The sequence below is a fragment of the Perca fluviatilis genome, chromosome 19 (genome assembly GCF_010015445.1).
Source record: "Perca fluviatilis chromosome 19, GENO_Pfluv_1.0, whole genome shotgun sequence".
NCBI classification, from domain to species: Eukaryota; Metazoa; Chordata; class Actinopteri; order Perciformes; family Percidae; genus Perca; species Perca fluviatilis.
Window position 1 is genome coordinate 29946375 of NC_053130.1, and position 17022 is coordinate 29963396.

Here is a 17022-nt window from a genome sequence, read left to right on the forward strand (position 1 = left end):
TAAAAACGGTCAAAAAGTTCAGTGTGGAACGATGGACACTACGCGCTCTAAATGGGCGCCATCTTGACTATGCAGCGGAAAGGGGAGGGACCAATTCAATTCAATTTTATTTATAGTATCAAATCATAACAGAGTTATCTCGAGACACTTTACAGATAGAATAGGTCTAGACCACACTATAAATTCCAAAACCCCAACAATTAAAGTAATTCCCTCAAGAGCAAGAATTAGCAGTTATTGCGACAGTGGCAAGGAAAAACTCCTTTTTAGGAAGAAACCTCGGCAGACCCAGACCAGGGATGTCGACCGGCAACTGATTGGATGAAAGCGTCACATGGGTCTGGCTTCTCCAGGATTTCACAACAGAGCATAATGGCGGCTCATTCAGAATACGATCTTGAATTTTACAAAAATAGTTAACCGAAACGTGTTTCTCAAAACATTTTAAGCGAGAAATAGGCCAAGCAGTTGCTGAATCTGTCTTCATTTCAGATCAACAAAGGTCAGTTTAAGAGATTTTCGTCAGATTTTCAGAGGCGGCGGGGCGAGCCGACCGCTCGTCATTTCCGGTAAGTGTTTTAACATAAGTGTTCCGTTTGGGACAACACTAACCATCCAAAGTGGGCACTACGGCAGGAAGTGGTCAGTGCACATTAGCAGTATACTGACAGAAGTGTGCGGTTTGAGACACAGCCTAGTTCTGCCTATACTATATAATCATTCTATCACCCCTTTAAGGTTCAGAATCCTTACCCAGCATGCTTTCGGCTTATCACCGAGTGACAGCTTGGTTTCCAAAGATTCCTTAAGAAGTCTAAATGTCTAGAATGTTCTGTTCCTTTCACCTAATGCATGCTGGGATCAGCGGTGGAAGAATGTAGAGATTTTTTACTTACGTAAAAGTACTAATCCACACTGTAAAAATATGATCCAAAAGGTTTTGTCAATTAACTAAGTGTTTAATGGTCTAATCATTTCAGCTGGACTTGTAGGCCTGTATATTGTTGGGTAGTCTGTGTGTGTGTGTGTGTGTGTGTGTGTGTGTGTGTGTGTGTGTGTGTGTGTGTGTGTGTGTGTGTGTGTGTGTGTGTGTGTGTGTGTGTGTGTGTCAATTTCATTGGCATCTTTCACTTCCTTTAATTCAGTGACTCATATGAACTGTTGACAGAAATACTGCAAGTTCTAGTGACATCCTGTCAGGAGACACACACTCTCTTTGCGTTCTCTCTCTCTGCTACACACAAAATATGGAACCTTTTCATAACAGAAACCACTTACCAATATGCTCCCTACAGAAAGATTAGGTCATATTTAAACAGATTTTTCATAAATTGGTTTAGAGATTAACCCAAAGCCAAAACAGCTTAAACTGCTGGTTAAACTGCCTGTATTTTTAATGGAAACTATGCTCAATGTGTATGTGTGTGTTTGTGTTTGTGTTTGTGTTTGTGTTTGTGTGCGTGTGTGTGTGTGTGTGTGTGTGTGCATCAGAGAGTGATGGTCATAAAGCTTTCCAGTATAACAACGTAGGTTTTGTACTTATTGGGGCATTCTGTCAGAAATGAATCAACATGGTTTGATTACGGTAACCAAAATGACCAACCATTCAGGAGACAGGGGCCCTCAAAGCTTACCCCTAGTGGACGACCACCCCTTCAAAAAAAACAACTACCTTCTTCAAAAATAAACAGTATGATTTTTGATCACTGGAAAGTTCTATATTTTTGGTTCAAAACAATTAAATATACTGTCTGCCGGAACACTGAAAGGGTCCTTGTTTAAAACGTCACATTTTTAACATTTTTAACATTCACTAGAATCGAATCCAGAATTATTAAATTTGGCATGATGAACGTGCATAATGGACGCAAGCAGACCTACGGGACTGCGCCCGCCCGCTCACATGACTGTTCTCCCGAGCTCATGTAGCTAGCTGTAATAATGGATATAGCTAATGGTTGTAATTCACCATGTGTTCTATTAATATGTCCATGGTATTATCTTATGAAGTTATGATACATCCAAGGGATGTATGCTGTAAAGCCTGTTACGTGGATGTAACGTCATCAGCGTTTCCCAAACTGGCGGGGTTATCGGCTAGCTAGCTAGTTGCTATTTTCAGGGGTATCTAGCATGGCTGTATTAAGATCTATACATAGCTAGCTATATGCCTACATAACGTTACTACAGACATAGTGATTACATTGCATTGGTTCTCTTATGATACATCCGAGGACTGTATGCTGTAAAGCTTGTAACATGGATGAAGGATGAAGCCATGGATGAGCTTTGTTCACAAAACTGCAGGCTAACTGCTAGCGCATGTAAACGATCGGGAACAACGAAAACACAATATTCAACGTTAGTGAATATTTTAGGCAATGAAAACGGCAAGATCATGAGTTCGCCACTTGTAAGAGACACGAGAGAGAAGCTCATGAACGAGCATGTTGCCACCGGTTGCTAAGACGACACAAACAAATTGTTGCTAGTGCGCGTGTCCATCGTGACGTCATAGGCCAACAATGCGGAAGATCCGAGCTCCATGTTTGCTTTATGCGCTTTTGAGCACTCTCATTGGAACGTACGGGGCTTCCTGCCGAACACTGTATCCAGTTCTCTTAATACATCCATGGAAATAACGGAGGCAGACATGCTGAGTGAGCACTGTCGAGAAGCCAGGTTACCAGCCCCCCCCACCATGTACGGTTTAGGCTGTAGCGTGACTTTTAGACGGAGAAAAATAATAATAACTTACTGTACGTATCAGGTTTGTTTTTTATGTTACAGATGTAAAGTCTACCTCAGTTTTATTTTCATTTCTCCTATGTTTACAAAACACTGCACATATTTTAAAACACTTCATTCACCAGAAGGTGAATCAGCTTGTGAGCTTCTTAGCACTAAACTTGCAGAAAATAGTTCTTCTCAGGTTTCAGGTTTCTCTATGTTTATATTTAACACTCTGTACTATTTTATTACACTTTCTTACTTATTCTTTAATTTTGCATCTTAATGTTAAGAGATAATTGTTCATTGTGATTTTAGACTTATGTTTACATTTTAATTATTTTAGTGTTTTCCATGGTTGTGTTGACATTTCTGTTTTATAACTGAGGGGATTATAATCAGAGGAAGGTTAAGTTTCAAATAAAAGTGTTTAAATTTAATATATTTTTCTCCTGGTCCTTATTTTAAATAGGTCATAAAAAATATCAATAAGTATTGATATCGACCGATATTGAAACACTTATATCGTGATACAGTTTTCAGCCATATCGCCCAGCCCTAATCTGGAAAATAGAGTCTTCATTTCTGTAAAATCCTGTGGTGTTATTAAGTTACAGACCAGATATAAGAAGCTTTTGTACAACCATATGTTCACTTCAAACATTTCTTCTAACATCTGGAAGAAAGTTTATCACACTTGAAATAAATTATATTTACTGTTGCATATTAGATAATTGTGCTGAATTAATTCCTGAAAGTGATTAATACAATATACAAAGCAGCTTCTCCACTCTATCTCAGCCAGAATTGTGTAAATAAACAACCCACCACTTCATATTTTTTATCTTTATAATGTTGCAGGGAAAGGTCATACAAAAGAACAAAAACTTCCATAATCAGCTCTTCTCTCACAGAAACATGGTACATTTCTGCCACTTTCAGCCACTCCTTTTTTTCCACATCTCAGTTCCACGCTGCCTGCTATCCCACAATGCCTTGAAAAGGATTCAGTCATGTACCACATCCCAGAAAAATTCACCATATTTGTGGCAAAAAGCAGGAAAGACAGGAAAAAGAAGTCCCACCTTATTGCTCTAGCTCGGATTAGTGTTACTATAGCTACAATTTCTCACTGGAATTCTATGTGTCATGTAAGCTGGCTCGAGCCGTCGGTTGTAAATTAGTTTTTGCATATAGCCAGACCTATCTCCATAGCGCTGTGTCAGCGCTGGAGTATGATCTGGCTACACCGCTTATCTATTCTGGGAAAGGGGAAAAACAATCGCTCCAACTTGTTTGTATTTCTTTAAACCAATTACAACTGTCCTAAGCCCTGGATACTATACATGTCATAGCTGACGCTTTTATCCAAAGCAACTTACAATTGCTGTATATCAGAGGTCGCACACCTCTGGAGCAACTAGGAGTTAAGTGTCTTGCTCAGGGACACATTGGTTGATGTAGCACAGTGGGAATCGAACCCGTATCTCCCACACTAAAGGCATGTGTCATACCCACTGTGCCATCACCACCACACAGATACAGGCTACAGCAACAGTGCCCTTGCAAAATAAATACCGGAGATAGCGGAAGGGACAGACATCCGGCGTGTGAGATGTCAGGATCTCAGGCTTTATCCCAGCAATATTATGTAGCTAGTCTGTGCAGCCAGACTAGTTGTGATTAACACCTGCCGTATAGTAAAAGAGTACTTTTAAATGCTGAAAAAGCCCATATCAAAGCTGTTTTGTTGCCACATGGCTGCATGCACAAAATTGTTGTGGATGGGAAACCAGTCTATAAAGCTGTGGCAGAGCTATGTTCATACTCGCATGTGACACCGTGGCACGGGCCTGCTTGGATGCCGCGCAAGCTAGGAGACGCATGTACGGAGATGGTTATGCTCATTGCAGCATTCTCCGAAACGCCAAGGGGCGTACAAACAAAATAATCTGTAAATAAGCTAGATGTAGTAGAGAAGAAGTAGAGAGCAGAAGTAAAGGAAAGCAGGCTGCCTGGCCACAGTAGTAAACACATTCATGATAAACACCGATAAACACCTACCACCATTTGTGTACCCTAATTATTAACTTGACTATCGCTTATCTCCAAGTGGAAATTACTGTCTGCCTCTTGGTGTTACAAACACACTTTCCATGAGACCGTTTTTAAGCTTTGCCAAAGCAACCTTTTTTTTTTTTTTAAGATGCATTTTTTATTTAGTTTTTCATTATAAACAATAACAACAGAACAGACAAACACACTTGAACAAGAACAACCCCCCTCTCCCACCCCCCACCCTCCACGGTCTTGAGGAAAAGAAAGAAAAAACAAACAAACAAATACGGGCACCATAAACCTTCACCCTTGCTACCAATTTTCTCTTAGTGGCCAACTATAGAACTGCACAAAGTAATCCCTGCATCCTAGACTATTTTCCTAGAGAGCTATAGAGACCCATAATAATCTATAAAAGACACCTCAAACATAATACATTATTGACGTGACTGACATGCCCTTAAGCATTCCAAATTCAAAGCAATGGGGAGCTAATTTCAGTGTGAGTGCACCTTTAAGTATGCATTGTGAATGCAATAAAGACGACAATATTAAGGTTCGTTGTACACTCTGTGCTGGTGGCGACAAAGTGCTATCTAGCTACAAAAACACTACGTCAAATTTGAAGAAACATTTGGAGTCGCAGCACTGCAATCAAACTTACAGAGTAAGTCCCACCAGGTGGTGCGAAGCAGAGAGAAGGAGGTCCCCCACCACCCAAACAACAAAAGCTGGACTTCGGTGCAAAACCAGTAAGTGGGGGAGAGTTGAAGAAGTTGGTCGGGCAGTATGTTGTAGCGGAAATGCTGCCCTTAAACACGGTTGACTGGCTCTCTTTCGTGCCATAATAAACAAGATCCCTACTACTGGCAACGCCGAGCTGCCTCACAGTAAACCGGTTGTCATTTTTATGTTGAGGCTGTAGGGGTGTTGTTGGCAGTTGCTGAATGTAGGCTAACTAATAAAGTAACTTGTAATCTAACTTTGTTACTTTTAAAATCAAGTAATCTGTAAAGTAACTAAATTACTTTTAAAATCAAGTAATCCGTAAAGTAACTAAGTTACTTTTTCAAAGTAACTGTGGCAACACTGATTTTATCCCACTTTGTCTATTTGCACCTGTAAATTTCTCCTAAATTCACCAAAATTAGATTAGCATTAGCCTTTGCATATTTAAACATAAAAATGTCAGATAAGTTGTAATACAAAAATAAATATCTTAATGTAAGTAATCAACTGGGAAAGTTTCAGTCTGAGAACACCACAAAAGAAGACTAAAGCGTAAAAGAAACGTTGAAATAGAAATGTTCTGAGGAATCTAAATACCATGGACTTGGACAGAACTAAGATCTGTGCATCCTTTAAAAAAACAGTTTGAAAACTGAGAAGATCTTGCAGCCAAGTCAACATATTAACTAGTAAGGTGAAGTTGCATGTGCATCACAGTTCACATTCGATTTTGGCTAGGCTGAGAACAAAATGATCCGCGCCGAACCTAACTGAAATATCAGTAATTTTAGGATTTCTGTGCCTATAAGCTAACGCGAAAATTTGGTAGAAAATAACTTATGACCTGTTAAATAGATTTGGAGTAATACTTCATTCGGCTATATTCTAAGCCCAAATCAGTAATCACTTAACGAATTTAGTTCATTTTTTACCCACAGCTTCGCGTTCTCACTATCGAATTCCACAACGTAACACCATGGGAGGCGACACAAACACCTATTCCAAACAAACATTTTATTTGATTTTGTTTAGGCCTATGCTTAGGAGTAGGACTATATCAGTTCCCAATGTAGCCTACATGTGCTTGTAGTGGCATACCGTATGAAGTCCTGAGTATCGTTTGCAGTCACGTTGTCTCGACGTGTAGGCTAGCCTATCAATCCAGTATCAGACACTGAAGAACTGCTGGAAAACTGTAAAAGTCGTTGCGTAAAGTTTTTACAGTTTTCCCTCCAGCTGCTTCAGCAGTTACCACCCAGTAGGCGACATTACGAGTTTAAGCGCTCACATCAACGTTGATGGAAGTTGATAGTTTGGCACATTTTCGTCTTACAGTAGTTTTTTATTTCAACAAAATGCAAGTTAGTTACCTGTTAACAGCACGGTGGGCATCAGAAAGCAGTAGAACAGCCAGACAATCACCTGAAGATCCATGTCAGTAGGCTACAGATCAATACTCAGTCCCCAATAATCAACAACGATATAGCCTATTAATAACTGCATAGATCAGGACAGAAACACTTGTTTGCTAACTTAAACGGCTCCATCGGGGTTGCTTGATAAAATGTGACAGTGGAATGAATAGACCATTATTCCGATACTCGCTCATGATCTTCCATCCAAAAAACTTTAGTGGAAAGTCTTCAAGTTTAGACAAATGTTCCCGAATCCCGATAAATCGATTGGATTGGTCTTCTTGTTTGTGTGTGAGTGCGCAGCAGCAGACCGTCCTCGTGTCAAAGAAGTTGTCGGTGAGGAAGAAAGGTTTTGTTGCATGTGTTGCTTCGGAGGGGCCCAGTCTGAAGTTAAAGTGATGTAGGTGGAAAATGTGATTCACAGGCAATCTGAGGGCGTTCATAGAGGAGCTATTCTCCACTGAGCTGCTGCTGCCGCAGCTTCTGCTGCCTGGTCACCTCCCTGCTGCAATATACTGCATAGGAATCTAAAACTTCGAGCTAGTCAACACTAGATTGTGACTGCTGCACTGCTCTACAACGTGTGTTTAACAGTGGTGGAATGTAACTACGTAGGCTTACTTTACTCAAGTACTGTACTTACACATTTGAGGTAGGGCAGGCTACATGTACTCGAATTGAGTATTTTCTTTTCATGTCACTTTCTACTTCTACTCCACTACATTTCAAAGGGAAATATTGTTTTTTTTACTCCACTACATTAATCTGACAGCTTCAGTTAGGCCTACTACTTTACAAATTAAGATTTGTGTAGGCCTACAGCTGAAATGATTAGTGGATTAAACACTAGTTGGTTGACAGAACTGTTTTGATCGTTTCCAGTTTCGGATATTTCTGCATTGAGTACTTTTACTTTTAATAGGCTACATGTTCCTGATGATAGCCTACTTACATAGGCTAGGCTACTTAACACATACTACTTAACATTTTCAGTGCGGGACCTTTAGCACTTGTAACAGAGTATTATTAGGGTACAGTGTGGTATTAGAACTTTTAAAGGATTTCAATAGGCCTACTTCTTCCACCACTGGTGTTGAATTACAAAGTTTGGGTGTAAAGAGAATGCTAAGCAAAGAAGAGCATTGATCAATAATTACATGTTTATTTTTATTTTTATTGTATAGCCTACTGTGAATGGTTTCAAAATGTGTTGCATGTTTATAGATTGGCATTTCATATATGACCAAGTCAATCAATGCTGGCGCTAGAAATAGGTTTTACTTGAAGCCACAATATGTATCTGCCCTATCTGACACCAAAATAACCGGCGTTGTGTGTGTCGGTGGCGCCCCCCAGCGTGCAAATAAAAACTGTAAAAGCATGGAGTGAAGGCACTGTGGCAAACAAAGTAGCCCAGGTCAAATGGTTGCTCTGAGTCTTCCTTGTGGTAAAGGCATGTATGAGGCCATGGGCTGTAAGAAAAAAAATATAGGCTATTTAACATGGGTAACAGACAGTCTTATATAAAGTACTTGAAAGCAGTACTACTAAGTAGAAGTTAAAGTCACATTTTAGAATTTTACTTGAGTAAAAGTCTTAAAGTATGTGATATTTACTGAACTTAAGTGAAGTAATTTTATGATATTAAATGTACTTAACTATTAAAAGATAAAAAAAAATTGAAAATGAACTTTATTGTGGCTTCCTTACAGTGAAGGATAATATTTAGAATTTCCACACCTTCTTAAACATCAAATTCAAAGTCTGACATCAACAAAGACAACAGACAGAATTTAAATTTTGTTGTGAGAAAGAAAAGTTCACTCCAACGTACGAAAGCATTTCTTACAAGTAACGAGTAACGAAGATTGTTAGGGGAAATGTAGTGGAGTAAAAGTATAAATTTTTTTCAGGATATGTAGTAGCGTAAAAGTAAAGGTTTCTAGAAATATAAATAACTAAGTAAAGTACTGATAAGTGAAAATTCTACTTAAATACAGTAACAAAGTATTTGTTCTTTGTTACATTACAACACTGGTAACAGAGCTGTATCATTTTTCATTTAATCCATTTTGGTAACCCCTCAAATGTTTCCTCTTTCCACCAAGTTGAGAATCACTGCCCTAATCAAAATAATATAAGCAGTGATACCACATTGGAAAGATACTCAGTTAAGTTTTGTGTTTAATAAGTAAGGTGAAGAATCCCTTATTTTGTATCTTAAATTGGCATTAAGCCTTTTAATATTATTGATCAGTGTGTGAAATTAGGCTTACTATAGTGATAAAGACATTGATTTTAATCCTGTTACTTTGCCGTGTTCTCATAGGCTACACTGTACTTAAGGTGCCTGTCCCCTAAACCTGCAAAACAAGTGGAGAGAAAACAATAAGAGAGCACTAAGTGTGTAATTTAAGGGACCCATAGTTTATGTTAAAATATGTGTGCATATAGGCCTATAAGGGATGATTAACACAGAGTACTCTAATGTAAAAGTACTAAGAATGGGGATAATGCTGTGTTGATGTTGTGGGTAGTTAGGTTACTGGCTACTACATCAAACACTTGAATGTTGTGGTTGGGAAATGAAACTATAACAAACGATCTTATTCTACTTTTATTTTTTATTCTAATATAATTAGCTTCTAAAAGCAAATGTGTAAAATAAGGGAATTTTTTTTTAACACTTTCTTTTGCCTGGGACATTTGATTGACCAAGAACTCAACAGTAGAAAAACTCACAGTAGTGAACAGAAATGAAATAAAGGGCAAATAATAGAAATAGCTTGTTGACCTGTAGCAGCTTTGTCTGTGCCATTGATCATGATATTTGAGGGCAGGGGATGATTGTCAAAAATGATTCATCATGTCATTAAACTTTTGAGACATTCAGTTTCAGCTAAGAGGGACCAAATTCGTTTATTCAACAAAAATACAAAGATAGCCTATATTGGACTATTTATAAAGATATATTTGTGCTAAATCTTCAGATAGCCTACTTAAAATAAAATGACCTCAAATGGTATGCTTTTTAACAACTTGAAAACGTTTTAATCTTCTGTCAGGGCCTAATCAGCTGTAAGTCATTCATGTTTAATGTCATCAGCTTTGATTGTTGTCAACGCTCTCTGTAATGTCCCAAGATTGTTCAAATTAAGTAGGCTACAATTCTAAAGTCTGATGCGTTATCACATTTATTTGGCATTGTACACTGAGATAATATGAGAAGGATGAGACAAAACACTTAAAAAACAACAACAGCACAGATGTGTACTTGTATTTTCTGTAATACAGCTCAATGTCAAAAACATCAAAGAAACGTTTAAAGTTTAAAACGAGTGCTCCATTCATCAACTTGGCCCATCCTACTTTTATTATCCTAGGACGTGGACCGGATGAGGCGTGGCTTCGTTGATTTAGCGCGAATTTTCTTACTTCTTCCTGTGAAGTGTGAACATTTCCGGAGATCTATTGTTTGTGGACAGTATTTATAGCTTTACAGACTTCAGTTTATTGTAGATTCTTGCAGTGTTTTACTTTGCGGTGCCTGTGTCCACCTCAAGTAGCAGTAACATGTCTCAGGCTCGCGTTACTGATTTCTTTTTCCAGAGAAAGAAAGGTATCGCCGGGCCAGTGAAACCAGCCAAGCAGCGCAGGAGCGCTGTTGTCGAACATGGCTCTTCTGGGATCAGCACAAATGTTGCCAGCACAAGATCAAGATCCTCGAAAAACAAAGGTGGTTTCCAGTGTTCGTCCTCCGTCCATGAAGAGTTTGTCCGAGTTATCGACGAGGCAGTGGAGCTAAACTACGGAGAGTGTGTTAGTAACACTGCGAAAGATGCATACTGTAGTCCCCGGACACCAAAGCGGACCTCGGCCGAGACAGAGTTCGACCTCGGTGCAGCCCTGTTTTCAGCCACCGCCGACCACAGCACAGCCAAGAAGAGACGGCAAGCGGAGGCTGTTAAAGAAGCTGAAGTTTTAGAGAAAGCAACTACGAAGGCCAGGAAGGCCAGAAAGAAACTGGTTCTCCCTCAAGACACACCACAGGTAACGTTAATGTTGTTTTGGTGGAACCCAGCTTCTCACGCCTCCGTCTTTGAATTAAATGCCCACATTAGCTAAATGTTTATTCGACTGTATGTGAACGCAGCCTTAAGGCTTGTCTTCATTCTTTGACCAAAACCAGAAGTGCAGTTTGCATACTTGCCAGTAATTGCACATACAGCCACATTGTACGTGTGTAACATTCATGACAACGTAAGTTAGTTGGAGCTAAGTCAATGGTGTTACTGTGTATGTCCAGGCTGCAGTCCAGCCCCTGCCCAGTCAGGGGACCAAGCAGCACTCAGCTCCGGCAGCCTCGGTGTCTGGGCAGAATGCGGAGAACCACCTGAACCTCCATACCAACAGCTCTCCGCAGAGGGAGCAGGTCAGCCGCAAAAACACTGAAGGACAGGCCAGCAAGGTAACACACTGTGTTTGGAGTGGACTGACTGGAGATCATGCGTCACTAGTGTGCATTCACCGCACTGTAGGTTCAATTAAAAGTGACACAATTATGACAGAGCTTGGTTTATTTGTTTTGAACGTTTTCTTGTAAGTATTGTTATATATTTTTTTATATTAAAAAATCCCATTTAAAAAATAAATAAATAAATTAAAAAATCCAACAATGTTTGTCCAAACGGCTCACGTGCGTTTTCGTGGTATTGAAGGAACATGTTACCCAGTGCAGAGGTGTGGCTCATTATGTTTTTATAGTGTTTAGACCAAAGAGTCCTATGGTGTGAAATTAGTAGATGCATCAGACTTTGGATACACACAATACTTGTTAGTAGGATACATTTATTGTTGGTTGGGCTCTGTACATGGGAGTAGTTGACCATAAGAATAATTGGAAACTATGAAAAAGTCCCAAATTCATCAGCATGGCATCCCCCTTTCTCTCAGGCTTTGTGTAAAGAGGACATTTCAGCCCTCAAGTCTCGCCTTCAGAGGATCAAGAAACATGCAGAGGAATTAACCAGCGCTGCTCCTCGTAATTCAGCTTCCACATCCTCCTCTTCTCCAGCTGGTTCAGCTGCCAACGCTACCACCCCCCTTGTCCCCAAAACCGTCTTGCCTGCCACCTGTGATGCTAAGACCCTCAAGTTCACTGTAGCACAAGTTAAACAGCTTGCAGCTGAAGTTCAGCAGAGGAAGGTGGAGAGAGAGGCCAAGGAGAGCAAGCAGAGTGAGGCACAAATCCCAGACAGGTGAACATGAGCACATATACCTGCAGCCAATAACTTACCAACCAATCTGTACTTTGCAGATGGAACATACATTTCCACTAACTGCTACTGTAAGTCCAAATCAGAAGCTAAAATGATTTTCTCCTCTTCTCCCTCAGTACTGAGCAGCCAGGATACCAGCGGTACCACAACCTTGCCCAGGCGGCCCCCCCGGGACTGTCCCTGCCTTACCAGTACAAGGTGCTGGCTGAGATGTTCAGGAGTATGGACACTGTGGTCGCAATGCTGTACAACCGCTGTGAGGCAGCCACCTTCCCCAAGATCAAACGGGGAGTTCAGGACATGATGCACAAGTAGGTAGAAGGACGGGAGATGGTCTGGTTGTACTTGTCAGATTGAGGATGAGTGATTTCTTTCAGGTTTGGCATGTAACTAAGTCAACATCAGTTAAGTCTATGAGGGGCACAAAGAAAATCAACTCTGTTCTGCTCACATGCTCTCAACCCGCATCTCCCAAGCCTCCTTTTTTTTTTTTTATAATCTACACTCATTTTGCCTGTTGCTGTTTGTTTGTTGTTTTTTTTTTTTTTTTTTTTTTTTTTTTTTTTCACTGCAAAGCATTTTTAACGCTACAGCTGGTCGCATCATGTTGCTCTCCATTTTTTGATTACATGTCACTGACATTTTTTTGCTTCCCCATGAGATCATGGTGGTGGACTCGACTCTTTTGTGGGTCACTCATCGGGTACCGGACTCTGCTGGAGTTAGAAGTGGCTGTCAGGCTGCAGAAGCTAATCTTTGCCTTTCTCTTTTTTTTCCCCCTTTGCAGGCGATTTGAGGAGAGCCACGTTGGTCAGATACAGACGGTGTTTCCGGAGGCGTACAAATTTAGACAGGAGAAGAACATCCCAACCTTTAACAGCAACATTAAGAAGGGCAGCTACCAGCTCACTGTGGAGCCCGTCATTCTCTCTGGTTAATACTCCCTTTTCATTCTATGAAGTCACCACTTGTGCTCAAAATATTATTAAGTTGGCTTATTTTAATATCTATTACAACTTTGACCAGTTCACCTTTTTAATAAACACAATTTCTTTAAATGGGATATATGTAAACTGTGAGTCTAACTGTAGGGCCCTTTCATTGGTGCTTATGATAATGTGTCCTCTACCTTTTTTAATGTTAATTTATTTAACCTGTGTGCTGTTGTCCTCCTCAGACCAGAATGAAGCTTGTCCTCTCTTGTCTGCCTCTCGTCTCCTGGAGAGAAGACGCATCTTCCACCTGAATTTGGTCTCCATTGTCAAACGGCACCACAAGGTCAGCAGCTGCTCCGCTATTTCTTCCAGTGCCTTTTTTAAATAGTGAGAGTCCTAAGTAGGCATAGGCAGCAAACGGGGAGGAATTTCGAACATGGCACAGGCCCAAGTTTAAGAGTAAATGATGTGTGGTATGAGCTGAGATAGACACAAGTCTATTGACACACAGGCTGTGTTGTAATGTAACAAAGTACCGTACTTAAGTATAGTTTTCACATATTTGTACTTTACTTCGTTATTTATTTCTGGAAACATTTGCTTTTACCACTGTATTTCCTAAATAAAATGCATACTTTAACTCCAATACATTTTCCCAAAGCATCTCTGTTACTCGTAACCTGCAAGAAATGTTTTCGTACCTTGGCGTTCTTCTCACAAAAAAATTAAAATTCTGTCTGTTTTTCTCTTTGTTGATGTCGGACTTTGAATTTGATGTTAAGGTGTCGAAATCCCAAATATGTTTTGCTATAGAAAGCCACAAAGTTCATAATCAAAGCTTCTTTTTTATTTTAATAATTAAATACAGTTAATATCAGATGCTATAAGACTCAAATACTATTCCAAAAGGTGACTTTTAAACTTCTACCAAAGTAAGTTTCTGATAAGATACTTGTACTTTTACTCAAGTATTGCTTTCAAGTACTTTATACAAGACTGCATATGGGCAATACATTTTGGTGTCTATTAGACTGGTTCATTTTTGCTAACCCGTTTACAAACTGCCTCTCTGTCTACAGGTATTTCTATCCACATTGGTTCCACCAATTCATGTTCCTGAAGACAAACTGACCCGCTGGCACCCTAACTTTAATGTGGACACTGTGCCAGCCATCTTGCCTAACTCGATGCCTCAGCCTCCTCACACGGACAAACTGTCCACTGCTCAGGAAGTGCTGGACAAGGCTCGCTCACTCATGACGCCTAAGGTACGGTGTCATTTCAAAAGTTGTCAATGTTCTGAAACTGTGAATAATGTACAGTCAATGGGTAATGGTGAAATGTTGTTTAATTTTACAATACATACTCTCAGCATGGTTCTGTCCAAATCCAATGGAATTGCTCTCTTGTCCTGCGTTCAGATGGAGAAGGCTCTGGTTTCTCTGGCTCTAAAGACTGAAGACAAAGCTGCAGAGAGTAAAGAGCCAACCTCTCCGCAGAAGCCAGCAGTCCCCCAAGCATCTGCTCAGTCTGCAGCTGCAGCTCAAGTTCCAACTGCCCTGAAAGGAGTGTCCCAGTCCCTGCTGGACAGGGTAGGTGGACTAGGAGGAGGTTGGGTGTTAGGGATGTCAAAATTGGCTAAAAATTACATTTGAATATTCATTCTAAAAAGCAGATTTGAATATCTATTTTTGCTCATTATGTCCATTAGAGGGCATACCAATACAACGGGAGATGGAACTACTTATGTACCATTAGCCGTCTCTCGCTCGACAGGCCACAGATTACACCGCCGTTCCTAATTTGGTCATAAACAGCAGGGTGTCTTCCTGTTCATGAATTTGTCCTACGATATTTTCCCGTAGTCTCTGCAGTTAAAGATGTATGTTACCGTATTTGTGCTGTCTTCTTTGCCCTTGTTTGTTTACTTCCAGTACCGTCAGTCACACTATAGAACATCATCAACATGCCCGCTCGCTGTGAACTGTCTTCCCGACCAGCTTAATCAGACAGGAAGCTGAGCACAGCAGCGGCCCACGAACGATTGTGTGAGGCAGATGGTCACGGCACTGCTTTTTTATTTTTTTTTTATTTTTTTTTATTTTTTAAACCCTCTTTCCATTCATTTTGAATGGGGGTAGTGCAGGAAGGACCCTGTGTCTGCGGCAAAAAGTTGAGACCAACCCCACGTCACGCTGCGGTGGCCAATCATGTAACCGGAGATCTGACCTGGCATTGTGCGAGTCCCATACAGGAAACATCACTGCTTCTATCGCTGTCCAATCTCTTAATACATCCATGTCGCTGCCACAAGAAAGTGTTTATTTTGTTGTTTTTTTTTAATAGAACTTGAGAAAAAAAAAGCACTGGACTGCCCTGGAGTTGACTGCCATGGTTGAATTAGCCTTTTCTCCATTAGAAAACAATGTTGTGATTTATCCTTATGTTGTTTCAGATTCGGGCAAAGGAGGCCCAGAAGCTCCAGGCAGCCATGACTCGAAACCCCACCCAGGAAGAGCGCCTGCTGATGATGTCACGGTTTCCTGAGCTTGCCCGGATTCTCCGAAACGTTTTTGTTGCAGAGAAGAAACCGGCTTTAATATTGGAATTGGCCTGTAACAGGATGGTGGCCAGCTACAAATCTGCTCTCAGCACAGGTTGGTTCAAACAACCTCCCTCAATGAAGAGCAGGATGGGAATTTTGTCGCTTGTGGAAGTAGCTGAGAACAAACTCCATACTTTTTATTTTTTTCTCCTCTGTATAATAACTTTAACAACTGGAAATCTAGTTAAGCATGTAGAAAAAAACTGAGGCAAACAGCATTTCGCTGTAGTATTTACCATTATTTTGCAGTAGGAAACGTGTTGCTGTCTTATATCGTTCAGAAAAAAACTGTCATGATTAGCTGTTCCTCCTCTTTCTATTGAACAGGTGAAATGGAGAAACACATCCGTCTGCTGGCAGAAGTGGCTGCTGATTGGCTGACTATTCATCCAGTCAGGAAGGACTTCTACCTGAAGTTGAACAAGAACATGGAGCTCAACATCATTCTGGACAAACTGAGCAGCAGACTCCGAGATGAAGAGAAAATGTAACATCTAAATGATGACTGATGTGATAGCCTTTCGCACACCTGACTCTTTTTCAGGGCCTTCCTGTGAAAGCTGCCAGCACACTGAAGGCTAGTTAAAGTGCCCTATTTTTCATTGAATTTCATCAGTTTGTGGGCAGTATGTATGATGTTTTAGACACAGTGGGTTTTGTGTTGTGCCCTGTGCTCTAGGCTGTCTGAGTGAAATGGTCACTGATTGATCTAGGCACAGCTCCAGGATGCCGGCATGTCCCAAAATCCACTTGGGGCCAACCTAGTCTTGGTATTTCCACCACCCCTGTTGTAAACTGGTTGTTTTAACCACACTTTAGTTTTTATTTCCTCCGTGAAAGTGTAATATTGGTGTATGCTTCCAGTCATTTGGGGGAACTTTCTACAATGTAGAACTGATGAATGTTTACATTTTTAAAGGTAACTACTGTTTGATAATGTTTAAGAAATACAAGCATTTGAGTGACACTGCCTCATTTTCTTTGTAAATGCAATTTTATTAAATATAAGAATCTGTAAAGTGATTGCATTAAATATCTGATTGCTGGTTTTTTACTATATTGAAGTGTTACAGGTGGTGGGGAAAAAGTTGTTTCAAAGCTAGTTGAAGGCCAAGGCTTGGCAAGGTTTGGATAGGTTTTATATCCATCAAATACACACTCAGGGTACATGTTAAGACTTAAAAACCCAAGTGCAACATGTGAAATAATGCTTAAACTACAGGAAAAAGTTTAGTAGCTAGCATAACATGCTCTGTTAAGGTTAGATGCTA

The 17022-nt window shown here is 40.3% G+C and overlaps 2 protein-coding genes across 6 annotated transcripts in view; one reads left to right on the forward strand and one right to left on the reverse strand.

The window, feature by feature from the left end:
* The window catches only part of piezo1 (piezo-type mechanosensitive ion channel component 1), a 207760-nt gene extending 200319 nt beyond the window's left edge, over positions 1-7441 (reverse strand). For all 5 annotated transcript variants that reach the window (XM_039783693.1, XM_039783692.1, XM_039783694.1 and 2 more), the window contains exon 1: positions 6888-7441. In XM_039783693.1, coding sequence (XP_039639627.1) covers positions 6888-6951 — 64 coding nt within the window. In that variant the 5' untranslated portion in view covers positions 6952-7441. The remainder of the gene's footprint in view (positions 1-6887) is intronic.
* A 2904-nt stretch (positions 7442-10345) lies between these two features.
* Positions 10346-16716, forward strand: cdt1 (chromatin licensing and DNA replication factor 1). The gene is made up of 10 exons (XM_039783843.1): positions 10346-10982; positions 11239-11400; positions 11886-12190; positions 12328-12522; positions 12999-13144; positions 13389-13489; positions 14226-14414; positions 14568-14738; positions 15602-15803; positions 16079-16716. The coding sequence occupies exons 1-10, from the start codon at positions 10506-10508 to the stop codon at positions 16240-16242; spliced, it is 2112 nt and encodes a 703-aa protein (XP_039639777.1). The 5' UTR covers positions 10346-10505; the 3' UTR covers positions 16243-16716.
* The last annotated feature ends 306 nt before the right edge of the window (positions 16717-17022 follow it).

What these genes read in the sequence shown, in the direction of transcription:
- cdt1 (XM_039783843.1), top strand. Translation starts at nt 10,506, where the DNA reads ATGTCTCAGGCTCGCGTTACTGATTTCTTTTTCCAGAGAAAGAAAGGT. An exon ending in GTTCAGGACATGATGCACAA is followed by an intron (nt 12,523 to 12,998) that starts GTAGGTAGAAGG and finishes CCCCCTTTGCAG; the next exon opens with GCGATTTGAGGAGAGCCACG. An exon ending in GGAGCCCGTCATTCTCTCTG is followed by an intron (nt 13,145 to 13,388) that starts GTTAATACTCCC and finishes TGTCCTCCTCAG; the next exon opens with ACCAGAATGAAGCTTGTCCT.